This window comes from Folsomia candida, unplaced genomic scaffold (assembly GCF_002217175.1).
Source record: "Folsomia candida strain VU population unplaced genomic scaffold, ASM221717v1 Fcan01_Sc033, whole genome shotgun sequence".
Classification (NCBI taxonomy): Eukaryota; Metazoa; Arthropoda; class Collembola; order Entomobryomorpha; family Isotomidae; genus Folsomia; species Folsomia candida.
In genome coordinates, this window is record NW_019091225.1 from 1,357,210 (window position 1) to 1,379,125 (window position 21,916).

The 21,916-nt window shown below is 36.2% G+C and overlaps 4 protein-coding genes across 6 annotated transcripts; 1 reads left to right on the forward strand and 3 right to left on the reverse strand.

Annotated features, from left to right (window-relative positions):
- Positions 1-72: 72 nt before the first annotated feature.
- On the forward strand, positions 73-3,850 carry LOC110860579. Of its 3 annotated transcripts, XM_035860462.1 has the most exons (13): positions 73-493; positions 558-599; positions 673-728; positions 874-1,122; positions 1,564-1,713; positions 1,793-1,946; positions 2,024-2,062; positions 2,130-2,230; positions 2,364-2,519; positions 2,597-2,873; positions 3,135-3,247; positions 3,327-3,434; positions 3,500-3,850. In XM_035860462.1, exons 1-13 carry the CDS (start codon positions 388-390, stop codon positions 3,779-3,781), a joined length of 1,833 nt encoding a protein of 610 aa, XP_035716355.1. In that variant the 5' UTR covers positions 73-387; the 3' UTR covers positions 3,782-3,850. The 3 variants fall into 3 exon arrangements, with proteins under 3 accessions (XP_035716355.1, XP_021965331.1, XP_035716356.1); XM_022109639.2 differs by lacking the exons at positions 558-599; positions 673-728; XM_035860463.1 differs by lacking the exons at positions 73-493; positions 558-599 and having other exon boundaries at positions 674-813.
- Positions 3,851-4,187: 337 nt separating this feature from the next.
- LOC118439289 (beta-mannosidase-like) lies at positions 4,188-12,405 on the reverse strand. Its single transcript, XM_035860465.1, has 6 exons — positions 11,958-12,405; positions 7,091-7,206; positions 6,690-7,008; positions 6,144-6,352; positions 5,670-5,855; positions 4,188-4,572 (listed from the first exon to the last, which is right to left on the reverse strand). Exons 1-6 carry the CDS (start codon positions 12,298-12,300, stop codon positions 4,321-4,323), a joined length of 1,425 nt encoding a protein of 474 aa, XP_035716358.1. The 5' UTR covers positions 12,301-12,405; the 3' UTR covers positions 4,188-4,320.
- Positions 12,406-12,536: 131 nt separating this feature from the next.
- On the reverse strand, positions 12,537-16,796 carry LOC118439290 (beta-mannosidase-like). Its single transcript, XM_035860466.1, has 7 exons — positions 16,418-16,796; positions 16,200-16,349; positions 15,659-15,807; positions 15,376-15,587; positions 13,116-13,401; positions 12,869-13,043; positions 12,537-12,809 (listed from the first exon to the last, which is right to left on the reverse strand). The coding sequence occupies exons 2-7, from the start codon at positions 16,252-16,254 to the stop codon at positions 12,568-12,570; spliced, it is 1,119 nt and encodes a 372-aa protein (XP_035716359.1). The 5' UTR covers positions 16,255-16,349; positions 16,418-16,796; the 3' UTR covers positions 12,537-12,567.
- Positions 16,797-17,238: 442 nt separating this feature from the next.
- LOC118439288 (venom carboxylesterase-6-like) lies at positions 17,239-20,479 on the reverse strand. Its single transcript, XM_035860464.1, has 15 exons — positions 20,297-20,479; positions 20,094-20,136; positions 19,960-20,028; positions 19,832-19,903; positions 19,736-19,760; positions 19,534-19,653; positions 19,435-19,471; positions 19,313-19,370; positions 18,753-19,034; positions 18,525-18,693; positions 18,335-18,441; positions 17,957-18,269; positions 17,747-17,879; positions 17,575-17,675; positions 17,239-17,505 (listed from the first exon to the last, which is right to left on the reverse strand). The coding sequence occupies exons 1-15, from the start codon at positions 20,446-20,448 to the stop codon at positions 17,429-17,431; spliced, it is 1,758 nt and encodes a 585-aa protein (XP_035716357.1). The 5' UTR covers positions 20,449-20,479; the 3' UTR covers positions 17,239-17,428.
- Positions 20,480-21,916: the final 1,437 nt, after the last annotated feature.

Sequence of the window (21,916 nt, forward strand, 5' to 3'; positions counted from 1 at the left end):
ACGGTGTTTATTTATTTATTTGTGAACTAATGTGATTAAGGGATTGGATTGGATGTTAGTTTTTCATAGTCATGGTCATGGTACGTGATGACTATACAACGTTTTCGAGATTTTTGACTTGTGATCTATATGTTAACTCTAAATAGATTTTTTTTTTAGAGGGTATTATTTATTATTAACATAAACATTGATAAACTATGAAATACACTTAGTTGGCTTGGGGAGTAGAGGAAAAACCCGATGTTGGTGGGTTGGGAAAACCTAAATAGATTATCTTTCCCTTGGTAAAATGAGGATAATATTTTGAAGCGTATTATTAACTCGATATGGGTATATGGGAGCTAGTGAGTTCCTCTTGTTCTGTCTGTCCGTCCGTGTTTTCTATGAATGAGTTTTTTTGCATCAATTGAAAGGGAACCCCTCCTTATAGAAGAACACGAACATAATACCAACCACAATCGGACAATCGGTAGCGCAAAATTGTACGAAACAGGTAAAATAATTCGTGCAAAACTAGTAACTAAGACACTAAATACCGAGCAATCGTGTCGTATTAGATTCTGAATTATGCATCTTCAACGAAACAAAGCTACTTACGGGTACATACGCAATTTATTCCTGTGTATGCATGCATGCATATAGCATATGAGTGGTAATTTGATTGTTTTATAGCGTGTGACGACAATAAAATTAATTTAAGACCATTTTTGCACCAAGACCAAGATGAGGTATCAATATTCCAATCAGTTGCTCTTCATGAAAATACTATCATGTCTAATTGTCACCGTCGTGGTAGTTGAGAGTAGCGGAAAAGTAAAGGCTTTATTGCATGTTGGGTACATTTAACAAAAAATAAAACGTCTCTGATTGCAGATCAACTATCGAAGGACTCCTGAAAAGATATTTGCTGGCTGTTTAACCACCAAGTTTTGCTACTCGCCGGAAGAAGGGGACATTCCAGAAGAGAACCCTAACTGCATGGAGGATGTGAGCTGCAAAAATCTGGTGGCGATTGGGGGCAGAGATGGCAAGGATAATAATACCGAGGATCAAGTGGTCATCGAGATGTATTCCCAAGCTAAGGCTTGGTTCAGCATTGGGTTATCCAATGACGTGAGCATGGTAAGTGCATATTAGCATATTTTGTTAAAATATTTAGTTATCTAAGCTTACAATGGAGGTCTCCCAGCGTTTGCTCTCAGATTTTGAGCAAATTAGTATCAATCGATCACAAATTTATTAGTATGAAATTTGCAAAAGATACGATCTCCCAATGGACACGTTTGGCAGAGATATTTGCATCCGAAAAAGAGAAAACATGGAGCAAATTTAGAAAGTGTACAATTTCCCGACTTTAGGACCCGTTTTCTCCTCTTCGGATGCAAATATCTCTGCCAAACGTGACCATTGGGAGATCGTGTTTTTTGCAATTTCATATTATTTAAATTTTTGATCGATTGACACTAATTTGGTCAAAATCGGAGAGCAATGAGCATACACTGGGAAACCTACGTCATTAGATAAGCAATCCATGAAGGTAATCAACCTTTACATTTTTTCGAGGGGGACGACTACGTGCTTTCATGTCGTCGGCCAAATATTTCCATGATTACGGACACCATTGTGGGCAATGGGGACATTCTCCCAAGTGTGACGAACTCCTGGAACAAAGCACCCGATATTGCACCAGTTGGCAAAGGAAATAAAATTATAGTGCGTGCTTATGTATATATTACAATTTAAGTATGTATATAAAAAAAGTTAATTCTAAAACCATATCCGTTGTCCTAAGACCGACGTGTCGAACATAGTTGTCGTTCAAACACTGGTGAGTAGGAGGGAAATTTACTGCAAGTTTTACATGCAGAAAAAATTTACCAAGATTGATCCTTACGAAAATCGCAAACGTGAATATGATCTAAGCAAAGAGTATTGCATACTCGCAGGTAAGGGTCTTACAAATTCTGACCTTTTCAAGAAAATAACAATGGATCAGTTGGACTTACACATTTTTTTTCGGTAGCATGGAGTGACAAGTATAACATTACGAATGCCTCTCTCTGTAAACTCAAAAACTAAGGTATACTTTTTTTTAATTCATTAATTAAGCATTAAATTTAATCAAACAGATCAACTCGTTGACCACGACGCCACATATGGAAAGGGAAATGGGAAACTTGGGGGTCGAAGGCCATGCAAACATAGTTGGAAACTTGACATGTTCTTCCAGGTAATAATCTCGCTCGGCTTTTGGAATTTATTTTAAAATTCTGGACGACATAATTGTAGAACAAATCATTGCCAATTTAAAAAAAATATGCATTGCATATTTTGACTGTTTAAGAAGCGAAATTTATTTTTAGCCTACCGCCAGCCAGAAAATTTACTTTAAGGTGCACGGAATTTGCATGATTTTAACTTGGATTTGTTTCGTTTCGATTGGAAACTTTGTTGGGAGCTTTTACAAAGACATTTTTAAGAAGAAAGAAACATGCTTCAAATTGGCAACTTGGCTCGTGGTGGGTGAGCAATGGTTAACTAATGGTCGTTTAATTAATTAATGGTAATTAATTATGCATATGTATATCGCTAAAAGATTCATTGCGTCTTCCACGTGGGGGCTCTGATCCCGTTCGGAATGGGAATCTACTTTCACGTCGTTGGTAAAATAGGCTGGAAGAGCCATGTTCGAAAGAACTACATGCACCTTGTGGGTGGATACGGTGTCGTAGCTCTGTACTGCGTCAGCCTGTTATCCGGATTTCTCCTAAGGAAGAAGAAAGACTTGCGACGCTTATCCGACTTTGAGGACAAAGTTCATTATCCAACACTCGTTCATAAAGTATCGTCACATGCAGTACACTTCTTATCAAGTATGTAGATACGTACTTACCATCTTAATCTTAACGCAACTTCTTAACAACTTAGACTGTCACTGAGAAGGATTATTTTTGTGACGGAAATTTCTTTCCGAAATTTGTGAAAGAAAAATTAATCATTTTCAAAAATCTAAAATCTGCTTAGAACAGGAATGATTAAAATTTTGTATACTGGCGTCAAATTTGTACACGTTCATTCTCAAATTATGATATTTTTAATGGAATATTTCTCAATGGTATATTTCAAAATTGCAGATCTAGTGTTGGCATCCAGTCCGGAACTTCAATTCTCTGGGCTTTCCTGCCACTTTTCATACGTGGTAATTGGATGGATGATTACGTACATTTTCTTGTATGTCTTCATGATTGTAAGTTTTTACCTTTCCAATTTTATGTATGTAATATTCATCCATGCATATGTAATCCAGATTGCATTTCTTTCCACAGTTTCACAGATTTTGGGGACCCGTCTTGGCCGAAGAATCAAAAGATATTGATAATCTAGTGGTCCCAATTAACTCGTTGTTGACAGACAGTGATGTCGAAGAACAACCCGTAAAAATATCAAAATTCAGTAATTGCTGATCCGTTAATTAACATATTTTTTTTAATTTCCTCAGGAAACGTTAAAACTGAAGACGATTGCGTTATACGTGTTTGGAACGTTGGCATTCTTGATGGCAGTCTCTCTAATTTCCATGCTCGTGTGGCCCCCGGTGTCCGAATGCTTCAGAAAGGAATCCGACAATTTTTTCGAAGTTAAAGCCATGGCTCGGTATCAAAAACAGTCACTGAATAAAAATGACGTTGGGGACGAAGATTTGGACCTGGAACCAGCAACACTCGGCCCATATCGTCCTCCTTCAAATAAGACAAGCCAGCGTCAGATTAAATTAATCTAATTTCTGCGCGTGTTTTATTTCAATGAAGTTATTCTTTTAAATAAAACGCCCTACAATTACATAACGAAACGATTTATCCAAAAATTATAATTCTCACAAACTGGTCAATAATGCTTTGTAAAATTATTATGGATTCGTTGATGTTTTTTACTTTGAAGATGAGCTACCCATGGTTAATTAATTATAAGGCTTCGATCGAATCTTTTGCTTCAATTAAGTTGACTCTTGACTAATTTAAGTTAATGAATTTAATTTGGTTTGGTTAATTTGGTTTGGTTAATTTGGCAATTTAATGAATGTAGAAGCAGTAAATTAAAGACTAAATTTTTAGAAAAGCTGGAGTATAGCAAATATTCCAAAAAATGACTTCTTTACTTGTACTCCAGTCAAATTTCAACTAAATTTTTAGATTTATTTGATATCATCTTTCTTACGCCATAAGTACGTCAACATGTCATAACAATCTTCTAAAGCACTTGTAGTAAAGCGAGATCCAGGGAAAATAACAAGAAGTTAACGACAAGTTAACAAATGGTACATTAATCTTGTGCTACTGCCGTAACATCATAAAGTGACATGATGTCCAACTGTGTGATAAAATCATGCAAAGAAATTGGATCTCGAGACTCGTAGGTGACCACTTGTTGTGAGTCGACCATGATGAAACCGTTGTCGCTGAATCGTCCATGGGTAGAATCCCTCAGGTTGAGAAAGACGAACGGAGCGATTTCGTCGGTGACAAGGGTCACTGTAAACGTTTTCAAATCCGAGGAAGCCGTGTGTTCCACTGCCTACAATTATTACAATTTAGTAAAGTTTGTAATCCGAAGATACTTACAAATCCAGTACTAAAATAACACCAAGCGGTATTCATATAACTATGACTCAACCAAAGTGGTATTCATAGCTGATACCGTGTAGTAATAGCTCAGTATTAAGGTTTTTACGGACATGTATGATTTTAGTACCAAGCGGTAGCAACTTTAATACTGAGAAACTAATACATAACTGCATGACTTTACCAGATTTCTAACAGTGAAAGCATTCATGACAAATTGTGTGGAATTGATAAATTTCCTATTTCATATCAAATGTTACATTTAAATGTCTTTGTAAATTTTTCAGAATATCAAATTAGGCTTCCTTCCTAACTTAGGAGGGGAGCTTGCGAGGTTGATAATAACAGATATTGGTGCCCTTTGGATATGTGGTAGGGACCCATGAGTGTACTAAAACCCTGAAGTAGTTTGACTCCATGGCCACATTTGCGCCCGCCACACCCACTCAAAAATGTCCAAAAAACGCTTTCACCCCAGTTTTCACTCACTCAAATCCACGCCAAAAATCCAATTTTACTCGGATTTTGAAATTTCTTTCACCATTATACTCCCAGATAGTTGCTTTCTTCAATCCAATATCAAACTCAATTTTATTGATGATTATTTCGCAAACATAATTTGTTTTGTTGATGACTACAACAATGCTCATTCAGAATTTTAAATTTTAAAAATACTAAAAATTTCGAAAAAATTGAGTTTGATATTGGATTGAAGAAAGCAACTATCTGGGAGTATAATGGTGAAAGAAATTTCAAAATCCGAGTAAAATTGGATTTTTGGCGTGGATTTGAGTGAGTGAAAACTGGGGTGAAAGCGTTTTTTGGACATTTTTGAGTGGGTGTGGCGGGCGCAAATGTGGCCATGGAGTCAAACTACTTCAGGGTTTTAGTACACTCATGGGTCCCTACCACATATCCAAAGGGCACCAAGATCTGTTATTATCAACCTCGCAAGCTCCCCTCGTCTTGGCTGAATAATTTCGCAAATTGACCAGAGCTGCCTGGCTATGCCCAATTTTTAACGGTGTATGACAAGTTAATATTACATACCCGGAGGTTCGGAAATTTCAGGTGTGACTTGTTAGTGGGGTAGTGGAGGAGCAAAAAATTGGTGGGGGTCCCAGGCATGGTCACGTGTACCAGGCAAGGGTACGGATCTAATTTTCCGTCATCACATCCAACACGTTCCAGATCTTCTTCGTGGATTCGAAATACTTCTTTCGACGTCAAATATGTCTGTCAAATCAAACCAAATTAAGTATCAAATTAAATAATGAGGCAATTCACGCAGGGCTTGGTAACATTGTAAAATCCGTAAATTCTGTAAACTTCGTACAAAATTTTGTAAATATTTCTTGGGAAAATTAGATTCCACATTTTTGTAAACTTGCTCACAATCAGATCAAGAATGTATTTTTGTTTTGTTAAAGTTTGTAAAATAATTTTACAAAATTTACAGATTTTACAAATTACGAATGACTGCGTGAATATACATTTTGTAAAATATATATTTTTTGAACATACCCCAGCGACCAATGTGGTCACATCAAACAATGGAGTCAAACTATCGAACTTGAAGACTCGGACGCGCATATGACCACTGAAGTCATCAATAGCATCAGAAATGAGTTCCACGACTACGTCCCCGTCAAAGTTCTTGTAAGGGGACGGTAGAACGGGATGAAACGACCTTTTCATATAGCTGGCAAACATTTTCCACCTGCCATTGATTTCTGCGTTAAATATGTAAATTCAGGATGATTTATAGTGGTAATTTGTAATATGACTAATTTATGCATGTAGTGATTAGTTGAATAACTAAGATGTGCATTGAAGCAATTCACGCAGTGATGGGTAACTTTGTAAAATCCGTAAATTCCGTAAACTTTTCCAAAATTTTACAACTATTTCTGAGGAAAGTTAGCTTCCAAATTTTTGTAAACTTACTCAGATCAAGAGTCTTTTCATTTTGTAAAAGTATGTAAAATTATTTTGCAAAACTTCCGGATTTTACAAGGTTACAAATAACTGCGTGAATTGTTTCTGTTTAATTAATATTTTTCTCTGTACCGAATGATGCCCAAGAGCAGCCTTCCCAGATGTCGTTTAGCTGCCAATATAACGCTCCCATGTTGTGACCAGTTCCATCCTTTTCGTCCAACTTATCCATCAGGCGTCTATAAAATTCTGTCTGTGTCTTCTGCCCCATCGACTGTACAATTTGAGCCATGTAAATCATGGCTGGGAATGCTTCGGTGGAATTGTAATTTTTCGGATAGGGTAAATGGGTCTGAATTAGCCTTCTCATTTCTTCCTGTCCCCTTGGATGATGTTGTCTATGTTCGACCATGGCTGAATTCCAGGTCCATTGGTCGAAATTGCTAGAAATCTAGAAATACATAAATAAAAGTTTATTAGAACTGGAAACGTGTCTGTCAGGTAAAATTATGAATAATGATAAATAATTACACCTTTTCTAACGTCCCGATGTATGGGAACGACTGAAATCCGTATTCCGACGCATATCTCGTCTTCCTCTTGAAAGTTTCATGATTCCACGTGTCCCCGTAGTAGTCGTAATGATGAACTATTTATGTGTCATTAGAAAAAAAACAATATTTAAAACCAAACCTGTAACTCATATGAGGCAAGAGCAACGTGTAAAATCTGTAAGGTTTGTAAAGTAATTTTACAAAGTTTTCCAAAATAAAAAGATGCTGTTGACCTGAGTAAGTTTACAAAAATTTGTGAGTTAGATAATTGATCCGCATTTTCTCAAAATTGGATGCAATTTCACCCAGAAAACTATTTTCAACTTTCTCTAACACGCATTTCCGCGTTGATGGGGTTTACTTATCTTTACTCGTACGAAAACATGGGTTTGAAGACATTTTAAAGGTTCATTTCATACGACAAAACGATGAGATTTAGTTACATTGGAAAAAAATAGATTTCTAAAAATTGGAGGGATCAAGTGTTAAAGGAAGTTATTGAAATAAGAATTTATTTTTGAACGAGTTTGACGCCATAAAAAGCAGTTCAGTGAGCTTTGTATAGTAAAAAGTAAGAGATCGGTGGTCCATGATGATATGATACAATTGTAAGATTGGGTTCGGACATTTTAAAATTAAAACAATAAGATTTAATTGCTTACTAGCAAAACTTCGAAGGAATCAAATATTTAAAAAGTTATCAAAATTAGAATTTTTTTACTAGTGGTATTCACAGTAACCGATTATAATCGTGAGGACGATTATAATCACAATCGATTATAATCATATACCCACGATTAACTGACATCGTTTCTATGGGCGGTGCCCCATACGGTTGCGACAAATGAATTATTTTGAAAAAAAAATTTTCATTTTTAGCCCGAGTCAGGGCTTATGGAACCGTCATGTCCGTCCGTCTGTCTGTCTGTCCGGCACGATAGAGCCAAAACGGCTGAACCGATTGACTTGAAATTTTTACTATGTCCATATTTGACAAAGTTAGGAAACGAGTTCGAAGATGGGCGAAATCGGTCAAGTGGTTGACCGGTGGGGGTCATCGGAGTGGGTGGGGTATTATGCACCAAAATTTCAAAATTGTCGTAGAAAGCTGAAATTTGGTACAGAGGTTGCTAATGGCTCCTAATAGAAAAAAATAACTTCAGGTTGGAAAAATTTTCATCTTGAGATACCCTAGGGGGTGACCCATACGGATTTTTCAAAATCGTCATATCAAGCTGAAATTTGGTACACGGTTGTGTGTAGGTCTTAATGGAAGAATATGAAATGAAATTGGTAAAATTTTTATCTGGAGCGACCCTATGGGATGACCCATACCGATATAGAAAGTGGTTTAAAAGGATGAAATCCAACACGGTGATACCGTGTTGGCTTCGCATGAAATAATATGAAGTTCAAAGTTTGCAAAATGCAACCAGAGTGATCCTGGGGGATCCATACCGTTTTAAAAAGTTGTTATTTTCGTCTGAAATTTGGTATGAAGACCAAAAACCACTTCTGGACTATATGCAGCTTTAGTATGTAGGTCAATTGAGATAAGAATTTAGAAGAGGACTCGGACGTATCGAGTCACGGACTCTGTCCCTGACTCGGGCTATATGGAGTCTGCACTGTAGGTTTTAAATCTTTGGGCCGAAAGTCCCCTTGTCCGGCCCAACGACTTTAACCTTGAATATCTTTTAAACAGGCAGACATAGAGACTTAATTCCTGAGGAGGAAATCATCCTAATTTTTAGCTTGATTTTTTAAGCTAAAAATCTCGAGTGTACTATTTCGATAGCTAAAACGTTTATTTTGAAGAATATCTCCAAAATATAAGTTTTTCAGCCAATTCTTATCTCACAAAATTCTATAATATACCAAAGTCATCGTATGATCTAGATCGATCGATTGACACCCCACTGGAGGGTGTGGGATCACTTGACCCGGATTTGACCTAGGGGGTCATCTCAATCATCCAACTTAGCAACGGTCCACTCACACTATTTTTTCAGTACATAATAATTAAAATTTAATTTCTTCAAAAATGAAAATTTGTGTTGGAAACAATTCATTTGTCGTAACATGTATAGAATGATAAAGTGTCAAATAATATTGTCATATACCATGAACGCACCAGATTATTGTTGTATTTTGATTATTTCGCCTAAAATATCCAGCAGGATTCATTAAATAGTATCATAGCAACGGCTACTTTTTCGGACGCTTTAAAAAATTGCATTTGGATGAAGGATTATAATCCAAATAATCGTCCTGGGAGAGGATTATTTTTTTGACGATTATAATCACATTGGTTTATTTTTCCCCATAGAGAATTTTTGGGTGATTATAATCGATAATGATTATAATCGCAATAATCGGTTACTGTGAATACCACTACTGAGTTTTACGCCGTTTAATTTTTTTTCGGGTAACTTGAATTTGTAAAAAGTAGGAGATAGATCAAGATCAATGAATTTGAATTGAATCAATTCCAAGATTCCTAAACTTTTTAGCTCGTTTCCGTGGAGTGAATGTATTAGGATTATGTAATGAGGTTGTCCAAGGATGAGCCATCTTTTAAAAATTATTAAAAATTTTCGAGCTGGGGACAGGCACGCATTTTTTGGCGTTGTCACCCGTTGTTGGGTGAGTGAGAAATTATTTTTCGGTGGACTTTTTCATTTCTAACTTGAATGCATATTATCACGATTGCTTGACTTTTAGTGCCTAGTTACCCTTAACGGTTGCGACAAATGGTCGAGTTACAAATAAAATAATTATTTTTAAAATAGTTGGTGTAAAAGTCCCTTACAAATACACCAACTACTTTGACCTTTAATAACTTTTGAACGGGCAGACATAGAGACTTAATTCTTAAAGATGAAATCATCGTAATTTTTAGCTTGATTTTTTAAGCTAAAAATTTCGAGGGTACTATTTCGAAGATTGAACTTGAAATCTCCAGTGTGCAGCCCGAGTCAAGCTCGCTGTTATCGGTCAAACCGACCATTTTGCATAGAATTTTATTGTACCAAATACATTTTACTAATGCACTTTACGCCTGTTTTTTGTCAAATAAACAATGCGTATTATGCATTGGTGAAAATTTTAACTAAATATAGGTTTTTAGCCTGAATCAGGGCTTATGTACCCGTTATGTCCGTCTGTCCGTCTTGCGATAACTGTCGTAAAACTAATCGTAGCAATATAAATTAAAATAGGAAAAATTTTCCGAGTTTATTAAGTTCGTGTTTTGTAATGGTTTATATACCAAAAATAAATCACAAAATTATATGCACATCGTTCATTACGAGTCCTGCTCTCAGAATAATGCCATCTTACAAGGCTCTGCAAAATTGTTGCCTTTTTAGCCTAAGTCAGTTCTTATGGAACCATCATGTCCTTCCGGAACACGATAGCCAAAATGGCTGAACCGATTTAGCTGAAATTTTCAGAACGGGTGAGACCGTAGGGCTTGATCCATACAGATTTTTCAAAAATATGTCACTCCACAAGTTTAAATGCATTTGGTACATTACAATTTCATGGAAAATGGTTGGTTTGACCGACAACCACAGAGTCTGACTCGGGCTCACTGGAGATTTCAAGTTTAATTTTCGAAATAATACTCTCGAAATTTTTAGCTTAAAAAATCAATCAAAAAATTACGATGATTTCATCCTCAAGAATTAAGTCTCTATGTCTGCCGATTCAAAAGTTATTAAGGGTCAAAGTAGTTGGAGACTCAAACGCCCTTTTTGAACCAACGATTTTAAAATGAATTTTTAATTTGTAACTCGACCATTTGTCGCAACCGTGAAGGGAGACTAACGTTACCTAGATACTTAAAGTCAAGCAATCGTGGCATATTATGTGATATTGATGACCACTTCTGCCCCCGATAATTTTGTATATTTCTACACTTATTTGTATACATATTTTTATGAAGATAGCGACCACAACCAGGAGGATAATTCGAGTTCCAGATAAAGAAATGTTTATTTATCTTTAAAAAAACTTGACAAAAATTGACATCCTCATGATTTTAAAAACTTATACCGTTAACAACTCATCTTCGGTATCAGCAGGAGTGGTTTCTGAATCTGCACCAGCAGCTGCTACCTCATCAATTACAAAATCTTCCAGAACTAAATTATCCTCCTCCTCTTCGTCCTCCAGGTCCACCGTTATCGTGGGAGTGATAATTTAATAATGAAAATTTTGTCAAGTTTTAGACAAATGAAAATTTTTTCTCCGGAACTCGAATTATCTACCTGGTTGTGCTCTTTATAAAAATATGCATATAAATACGTGTACAAATATATAAAAGTATCGGGGACAAAAATGGTCATCAATATCACATATGTAATATGCAATCGAGTTAAAAATTAAAAGCAGTCCCCAGAAAATGTAGCAAAAATAATTTTAAAAATAATTTCTCACTCACCCAACAACGGGTGACAACGCCAAAAAATGCGTGCCTGTCCCCAACTCGAAAATTTTTAATAATTTTTAAAAGATGGCTCATCCTTGGACAACCTCATTACATAATCCTAATACATTCACTCCACGGAAACGAGCTAAAAAGTTTAGGAATCTTGAATCAATTCAATTGATACAATTTTCAAAAGATGCAAAATTATAAATTTTAATAGTGAAGCAATTCACGCGGTCATTGGGAACTTGTATAATTTTACAAGCTGTTACAAAATAAAAGATGCCCTTGATCTGAGTAAGTTTACAAAAATTTGTGAGCTAATTTTCCTCAGAAATGTTTGTAAAATTTCGGAAAAATTTGTAAATTTACGAATTTTACAATGTTAACAAGAGAATCATTATTTCATACCATCGCCATATCGTGAATCGCCCGGATTTTGGGCAACCCAGCCTTCCAACTTTGTCTGAATCCCGTTTGTCGGGCTGGAAGACAAGCACTCTCTGGAAGGATCTAACTGCGACACGTTTCCAATTATAGTATCGACGTAGAGCTTGATAAAGTCGGCCTTGTAGATTTCGAACTTCCCAAAAGTTCCGTACCAACTTCCCTGAAGGGCCGCCTCGTTCTCATTGTTTGCCGCCCACATCGCCAAACTTGGATGGCGTTGGAGTCGTTTGACCTGCGTTTTTACTTCGTCCACTACATTCAGCAGGAACACGTCGTCGGCAGGATACATGGCACAAGCAAACATGAAATCTTGCCAGATAAAAATTCCAAGCTGATCGGCCAACTAAAATTCAAATGGTAAATTTAGAACAGAGGTCGACACCGCCGTGCGTCGCCGGTCACATTTTACGCGCCGCCGGTCGCATCTTAGGCGTCGCTGCCACCGAAAAATCTGATTGCCTATTCCTTCAATATTAGGACGCCGCCGAAAGAATCGCCAAAATTGGCGCCGTCGGGGAAAATTGGTCGGCGTCGACCTCTCATTTAGAACAGTTCTCTTACTCCCATATATTTAAAATGTAACAAATAAATACATACATACGTAGCTTGGATAACTTGCCTCATAAAAGTAATCCGACTCATAAATCCCACCTCCCCAAACTCTTATCATATTAGAATTCAGCTCCTTCGCGGATTTCAGCAACCATTTTGTCATATCTCTTGTAACTTTCTCTGGTAGAACGTGGATCGGAATTGAATTTGATCCTTTCGAATACATTTTCATGCCGTTCACTTTGAAATAAAATTCTCGACCTGTAATTAATCACTGCTTTATTACAATTATTGGTATTATATTATTAAGTAATTATTACCCCATTGTGGTTTCTCTTCGTTCACTAAATCTTGGACAAGATTAACAGTTCTGAATCCCACTTGAACTCTTTGACTGCTAGTTTCCTCCGATGTACGAGAAACATACGAGATTTCATAGGTGTACAGGTTTTGATCGCCGTAACCATTCGGCCACCACAATTTGGCATGATTCCCCTATAAATGCATATCAAAGTCTCAAATTGCCTCCTTCACCACGTATGTAACCAAATTAATTGATGGACGCACAGGTATAATGATGACGATGTCTTGAGACTCATCATCCGACCCTCCTCGTGACGATAAGCTGACCGTGGTTCGAACAGGATGAGGATTGCTATTGCTCATTCCTGGCGAAATACGACGTAAGGTCAACGTGCCGCGTTCATCGTTTCGGGCTACGTCAAAATACACGCGAGCCGTCAGGGCCCACTCCGTTTCCGCCGTTTCATCCGGAATCGGTTTGTTTGGAGTTGTGAAGATAAGCACATCTCGGATCACGGCGGTGTCGATTCCTTCAATGTAAATGTTTTTCCTGGACACAAAAAAATAAGTGGATGAATGTACATAAATTCGTGTGTGGGGCTGGTCCTCATCGGACAATTTAATAATTACGGTGGTATACGTGCAGTTAATTATTGTCCTGCCAAGTACCAACATAGCGGTCTTCCCTATACTCTCTGAAGCCAGAAGTAATTGTGTCTTGTGTCTATTTTAAAATTAGTGAACCAATTTATGCAAGTCTTGTAACTGACAGACTTTTCCAAAATTTTACAAATATTTCTGATGAAAATTAGCTTCCAAATTTTTATAAACTTGCTCAGATGAAGGACATCTTTTCATTTTGTACAATTATTTTACGAACCTTACGAATTTTACAAGCTACCAATGACTGATTGAATTGCCTCTAAATTCAACATAATATGTATCAATAATTTTGAAGATATTACGAAGGAAAATATCAGGCGGAAATTTGTCTTGTGAGCCTGATTTTTCTTCACCTTCTTTCTAGAAATTTTGATGGTACTCATTGATAACAATAATTAGATCAATTACATATTCCATAAATTATCATGTAATTATTGTTATTAATTAAAAGTAGAAAATTTATGTAAAAAAATATCGACGTCGAAGTATTAAACAAGGTCCCTAAAAAGGGGAAATCTTAGTGAGGGAGTGCAATCACAACTAATAAATAAAATTAGATTGGAGAATTTTTGCATCACCGCTCTCGGTACCATTTTTACTGGAAGCAGTATAAATTTTTCTTTGCATATGCATGAATTGTTAGTTTTATTGAATAAATTGAGGAAGGAATACATTTTTACTGTGTAGTGAACGAGAAGTGGGTTAAATTAACTGAGGTAGATATGTAAGATATGATGGCTAAATAATTATGAGCTACGTATTTGTTTAAAAAAATATACAAATTTCAACTTCATATATTAATTTGGCTACTCTATGCAAAATCATCGAACCTTTCGAGGGAGCAAGTGTTCTATTTAAAGGATTAATGCTTCCAGTAAAAATGGTACCGAGAGCGGTGATGCAAAAATTCTCCAATCTAATTTTATTTATTAGTTGTGATTGCACTCCCTCACTAAGATTTCCCCTTTTTAGGGACCTTGTTTATTTATAACTTTTAATTGGGTGATTAGATTGCCCATTGGATAACTGCATTGCACTACCCCTTTTCAGTAGTTTGATGCGGAATAATTTTATTAAATGCTGGGTGTTTAAAATTGAATAAATCCGTTATTTCTTAACCGATTTATATCATTTTGGTCAAAATGTCCGGCCTAGATTACTAAACACCAAAAGACCTGATCTGGAGGTGCAACACCAACAACAACAATTTCACGCAGTTTACCAAGCATGTTACAGAAGCAACGATTAGTTGTGCTGTTTACAGTTTTGAATGTAATTTGTTTTCAATTTATTAGTCTTGCGTCGTTGTCAATGGCAATGATTCGTAGCACGAGCAGGAATTTCTGAACTTCAAATTGGAATAACTAAGCCAATTCTTAACAGATTTTGATATATTTATGCTTTAAATTTTCGGGATAAACTGCCCTACAATTCGTGGGTATCAAACTGTTGATAACGTTTGCTAGTAACCAGCAATAATTACAAATGTGTTTCTAAGGCTACATTTTTGCCCATAATTCCGGTCAAGATCACGTAATCGCTTAGTCGGATCAGATCCCATTTCTATATTATGCAACAATAATCGGTGCAAAATTTCATCAAAATCGGTTGAGAAATGACTGAGATATCGCAGATGGTCACTTTTTTGGGGTGGGTCAAATGCATACTTAGTAATTTTTTTCGTTGTTAGGTATTTGCCTCACTAAGAAAAAATAAAAAATCGTCCAATTTCTTCAATTGTCTCAGTATTTTGCGTTATTGAATAAAAAATTCGTTTGCCTCTGCACTACTTATACCGCCGCCTTAATGCATATTATTAAATAAGCATAATTACATATTATGTAAATTAGTAAATATTTACCATATTCCAGAACTTGCATATGAAGGACCCCAGTCCCACGAGAAGGACGCCTGCATCTTCCGAATCATCTGAGCCTTATCCTCCCCTCGATATTCTCGCACCAAATTCGGAGGCGTTACCGGATAACCGAACGCTTCCTCATGGTTTGTGTATTCTTTGGATGCATATTCAACTGGGGACGTGAAAGCTATTTTTATCGTGTTTGTTCCCACCTTGCAAAATTTTTATAAAATATTTTGTCAAATTTGAAATTCATGCAGAAAAATGAAAAGTTTTGAATTACCGTCAAAGCTGCCTTGATATCAAAAATGTAGCGGACAAACATATTTTTGCTACTTCCGATAAATATATCGTTAATAAATATGTCGGAAATTGTGTCCAATCCTTCACAAACTAGGACGATTTTTCGTTTCGAAAATAAAGGTTCTTTTACTGAAAATATGTAAAAGTGCAAAATGGACATTTTTTTTATTATTTATTGAATGAATTTCTTTGCATTAGTATTAATGCAGGTCGCCCATCGTATGCTTTCAGATTTTGATTAACCTTTTCGATTGCTAACGAGTGTCCATCAACCTCCCAATGCTCAAATTTACATTAAATGCCAAAAAATGAGAAAACGGGTTATAAACTTGACAATTCTTACACTTTCAAAATTTGCTGTGCGATTTCTCCTCTTGGATGCAAATATCTATGCCAAATGTGAGAATTGGAAGATCGTGTCTTTTGCAAATTTCATATTAATAAATTTGCCATCGTTCGACACTAATTTGATAAAAATCGGATAGCATACACTGGGAGACCTCCATTGTAAGCTTCTGTACTTGTAAATCTCCTGGAAAAAGTCCAATTAACTCGACCAACCCATTTGGATTCCATGTCATTGTAATCATGGTATATTTCGGAAGACAGAAGTTGACTGGCTTCCAGGTCGGAAAATATTCACCCGGGTATTTCAGCCGGTATCGAGATAACTGAATAAATTAACTCACTTTAATAATAATGCATTTATCAAATTGTTAAATTTCTAAGACGTATTTACCATGAGACGCATTATTTCCTGTAGCCGTCCAAATTCCCGTCGCTCTCTGGGCGTTAAGTTCAAGTCTTATAATTCCAGTAGTTTTTACGACGACACCAGAACACAGATCATTTAAGATCAACAACAATATCCACATTAAACGCATTGATAGAAATGTATTTAAATATGTTCTCATTTTTTAAATCACGAAAAAACAGCATAAAATTTTGTTTTGCGAGTGGTGCTTTCTCTGCCACTTGACTTCCATTCGCTTCTTTTGCGGAAATAAATATTCTGGTCACTTGTGCAAAATTTATTGATTTATGATTTAGCAATCAACGGTGGAAAACATTACTGATGAATTTGGCTTTGACATTAATAAATGGATGTGTATGTATGCAATACATACCTCACCTGTCAGTCTACAAATACACAGAAGAATGTCAACATGCCTTTATTTGGTGGTACATACATAAATATTTGTATTGATTGGATAATCTTAAATACCTGGTGACATTCCGTTCCTTATTGCCATCTGTTCTTGAAGGGGTTGAATTACAAATAATCGAATCGAGACTATTGATAATTAATGAGGTGACGATGAATCGACATTTGTATGCACAATGTTTTACATATGGTAACATAAGACAATCTCGTTTTTATGTACAAATGTTTACAAATATTATTTAGCAAGCCATTCATTCCTTGATACGTTTGTAAACTGCATAGTAAAAAAATATGTTGAATCATTTGATCTGGAGAATAATAAAAGATACATAAAATTCCGTATAATGTGTAGGATCGTGATTTGTACGTATCTAATGCAATGTCGGAGACATAAAATGACTTTATGCAATTCATCGTAAATACAGTTCAGGTAGAAAAGTGTCTGAATGTAAGTATGGTCATGATGTAAGATTTGATTTTTTGGCAAAAATTTTTGCAAAATGAAAAATATTGGTGATTACTACAAATGAATTTCTAATTTATTTTATAAAAGTGTGAAAGATGAACATAAAGATAAATCTTTTGTCACCAATTTCCCATATCGTAGCCACTCCTTATACTTAGCGAGTCCCAGAACGGTAGATATTTAGCGAACGGTTCATCTAGTAATAAATAAATAAAAATAAACAAACTAGTCAATATACATAAATCATAAAGTATTCTTTCATTACCAATCATTCGAGGTGGGGTATCCAACCGCATGTACATAACGGGCGGACCTTTAGGACTGATTGAGGGCCAGGGAAGACCGTTGAATTTCAATTTTTGGTTTCTGGAAAAATTTTGTTACGTTTTTGTAAAATCCTTAAAAAATATTCAAATTTGATAAAAAAATGTGTATACTCCGTGTCCATAAAGTTGACAATGGTTTGAATTAAATCTCTGGAAAATTGATAGTCCGGACTGGATTTCCAAATGTCCGAAACCAGGTCGGAACTCCACAAGAGAGGAATTTGCTGATCGATGCATACTCCAGCTAAAATATTAAGAATTTCACTATTTTCTCAAAAACATTTTTAAATTTCTTAAATACAAAATTTTCTGAAAACCTACTCCAATCCTGATAATCTGGATAATTCCTGGTAAAATAATTCCTCGCGGCATCCTGCACCACTGCGCCGACGACTTTGAGCTGTGCCGGAAACCACGAATCAGGTCTCAAGGCTCGATAAGCGCTGCAAATGCTGGGGAATCGGACCGGTTGATAAGTAAAGAAATAGAGAAAAGTTGGCGAATGGCGAGCATGGCGAATCGCGGTCCAGTGGGTGGGATGAAAATAGACCCCGTCAGACACCAATTGGGTCAAATTTTCCAGGTCGTAGCCAGGATTTAGGTAGCGACTTCCGCCAAAGTAGTATTGACGAAGCTGGAGGAGGAAAGAGGTCAAAGGTCATTATCATAAGGTCAAAGGTCATTTATACACATGCGTACCCGGTCGGAAACATCTGTTTTATTGGGGTCAAAATGTGCAAAAATTGGGGCATACTCTTTCCACCGCTTGCCCACGTTTGATTGGATTTCAGGGTAGGCGAGGAGTCCTAAATATGTCCACAATTAATTAAAAGATAATCAACTTGGCTTATCTTAATTATTACAAAATTTAGATCTCTATTTAGTTTACGTGACACTTTGAAAGCACCCTCGCCCGAATTGACGCCCAAAATCCAAGGAACCTTGTTAAAGTTTCCTTGCTCCAAGATGTCAAAGGGGGACTCGATTAAAAAGGTATCTTCCCTCTTGATCGTTTCCAACGTGCCGGTGAAAAATTCGTCATGCGTGTGAATCGGAGACTGTAAAGATGTTCGATAAGCCCAGAATTTTGATAACCTTATTATTATTTATAAATTACCATGAGATCCTGCGCGACTTGGATAAGTTCACGGGCCCTTTTTGATCTTAAACATCGCACCAGCGCGGACGTATTTCTGGTCGGACAATTGATACGTTTCCCATACTTTTGCGCTTGAGATAAGGAGTCCTTCACGAACGCGAAGGGAACCGCGACGTGGCCAGATTGCGAGATTGCGCGGTGAAATAGACCCTTCGACAAGGGGGAGAGGATGTGATAGTGAACTGAAATCCCACCCGAGCCTGACCCTGATAACGTGACCTTGTCAGGGTCACCACCAAACTGAGGAAGAATACACTGTTAGAAATCTGGTATGGTCAGGCAGGTATTGATTTCTCGGTATTAAAATTGTTACCGCTTGGTATTAAAATTATAGCGGTCAGTAAAAAATTGCTATCGATATTGTACAAATTTAATACCGAGCTATTACTACGTGGTATTACTTAGCAATACAACTTTGGTAGAGTCACATATGAATACCGCAGGGTATTATTTTAATACTGAATTTCTAAGAGTGTAATTTTGTAAAAACAAATGTATGATTTTGACGCCGCACGGACCTTTTTTATGTTTTCTTGTACCCATCGCAAAGCTAAGTTTTGATCCTTGAATCCCATACTGCAAAAATATGGATTTTTTGAATTTGAATTTTGTAATAAATTTCAGATGTATGTACACGTACTTTCCTCGGATTAATTCATCCCCCGTGTTTATGAATCCTAATGAAATTAGAGGGTAATTAATTATTAGGGAAATTACGAATGTTGCGGTACTTTACTACCTAAAACGTACAGCCTGAAATTGACCGTGACGACGACACAGTCCTCATCCATGAAATAAGAGGGACCAAAATCTTTCGAGTCGCCAGAAGTAAATCCGCCCCCGTGAAAGGTAACGAGCACTTGACAAATAAATATGTCAGACAGAACAATACTTTTCGGAACCAAAGTAGTTCAAAATATGGCAAAAAACTGAAGACCAACCTGGATGTAACTTTCCTCCAGAAATCTAAAGAAAACTTATTTTTGCAACAAAAATTGCAATTTTTTGTGCAAATATTAATTTTATGAAGGTCTCACCTTTGTTGTGAAGACGTTGAGATACAGACAATTCTCTTCCCCAATGATACTCCCGTAAATCATGGCGTCAAACTGACAATTATTATTTTTTAAGTAAGTAAAGTATTTCTAGCCAATTATGTGCTTACCTGGAGACAAGGTGACCCATACGCTTTCGCAGAACGGACCCCCTTCCATTTTTCTGGTGGAACGGGGGGCTGTAAAAAATTTACTTTTAAACTAATCACTAAAAATCGCAGTTCATGTAATAAGAGAAAAATACTTCGAATCGCAACTCGTTCACGGGAGGCTTGGCGTAAGGAATGCTGAAATATTTGTACATATATCAATGCAAAAGGTTCTACAAACCAGAGGTCAACATCGACCAATTTTGACTGAGGCGGCGGCGACTCAAATGCTACTGGCCCCAGGCGGCGGTGTTGACCTCTGTTACAAACTTGTGTGGAAGGTAAATATGTAAATTACCCGAGGTATTGGTAGTACTGCCGCCCTCCTCTCGAAGTGGCGACGAGCCCTTGCAGCTTACCTGCTGATGGCAAGTCAATTATGGGCGTGTCCGGGGTGAGAAGCCCGAATCCGGAGAAGAGATAAGACGCAAATCCAAAAGCGGTGGCCATTATGGAAAAGTTTTCAGAAAACTTGTGCCCACCATGAATGAGGCTCGTTTTGCATGGGGCGTGTTCCCTCCATCCAGGATGTTGTGTCGTTTAATTACTTTAATGAGGTTCAATTGAGACAATGACATTTAAGCAGATGTTGCACGTATGAATGAAATGAACCTGCCGAATTGGGTTGTGGATGGTCAGATACATAAATACATATTTGCATATGTAAAATGTGTGTGAAGTGTGTGTAAAATATATAAATACGAGATTTGTAAACTATTTTCATAACCCATATTTTAAAATCATTCGCTGAATTACAGTTTAACAGGACAGACATTGAATTGAATTTTGTAGAAATTTCATAAAAATTGGATAACTTCCGACAAGATTGATGAGATAATCAGCTAAATTCAGAAACTCATTCATCTGTAGTCTGTACATAAATAGTAAATACATACAAATCTTAAAGTTAAAATTATACCCTTATAAATATTTTCATCTTACATATGAGGATCATTACGGTGTGCAATAATAATGTTAAGAACGTAATAATGATAGTTTTTACGCATGAATGGGAATACTTTTGCGTATAAATAGCTTTATTACGGATCGATTAAAAATATGCTAATTTTGCACAATTTGTTGAGCATGCCATGCTTGAAGCTCATGTCGATGTATGCGAATAAATTGAAATATGCGAATACATATGCGAATAAATTGAAATGGACTAGTTCTCCAACTCGGCAGTTAAAAAAGAATCAATGAGCAAATCTGGAGAAATCAGGACACGTTATGATTTTGGCAAGGTTTTGGTTTTGAACAATCGATTTCGTTTTGTGCAAGGTTTTGACTCAAAACCTTGCACATAGTCAAAACTTTTGACTTTCAAGTTAGAAAACTACCATTAAATTCAGCTTAGAATGTCATAGACCCGAAATTAGTATCCCATCTATTTTTAGCTTTTGAATCGAATTGTAATGCAAATTTGGGAAATTAGTTGCTAAAAATAATCACGGGATGAGGACAAAGTGCAAACTCTTCGTGGAAGGAGATCTTGTTTGAACTGGAAATGTTATATTTTTAGCCCATAGCAAATGAATCACTGCTAAATAATTAGTGTAGAATGTGCTGGATCTGGTGACTATTTAAATATAATAATTATACTAGTTTTATAGCTACTGGAAGGGACATTAAGAAAAAAGTAGTTGAATTTAAGCGTGTATTTAGATGAAGTATATATGGAAAGTATGTAATTTAATTACAATTGCAAATTGTCCAGTATTACGGTTTTATGTAATGATTGATTTTTAATTTAAATAAATCGGCCAATTTTTAATCCTGATTTTCTTGTTAATTTTGCCTTTTTTGTTTTAAAGTTGTCGTTTTGTGTTTCAAATTTTATTTTAAGTAAGTGACCAAAAGTTATCAAGTTCTTTGGTCCGGACCATTTGAACTTATTCTTAAAAAATTTTCGTATCAG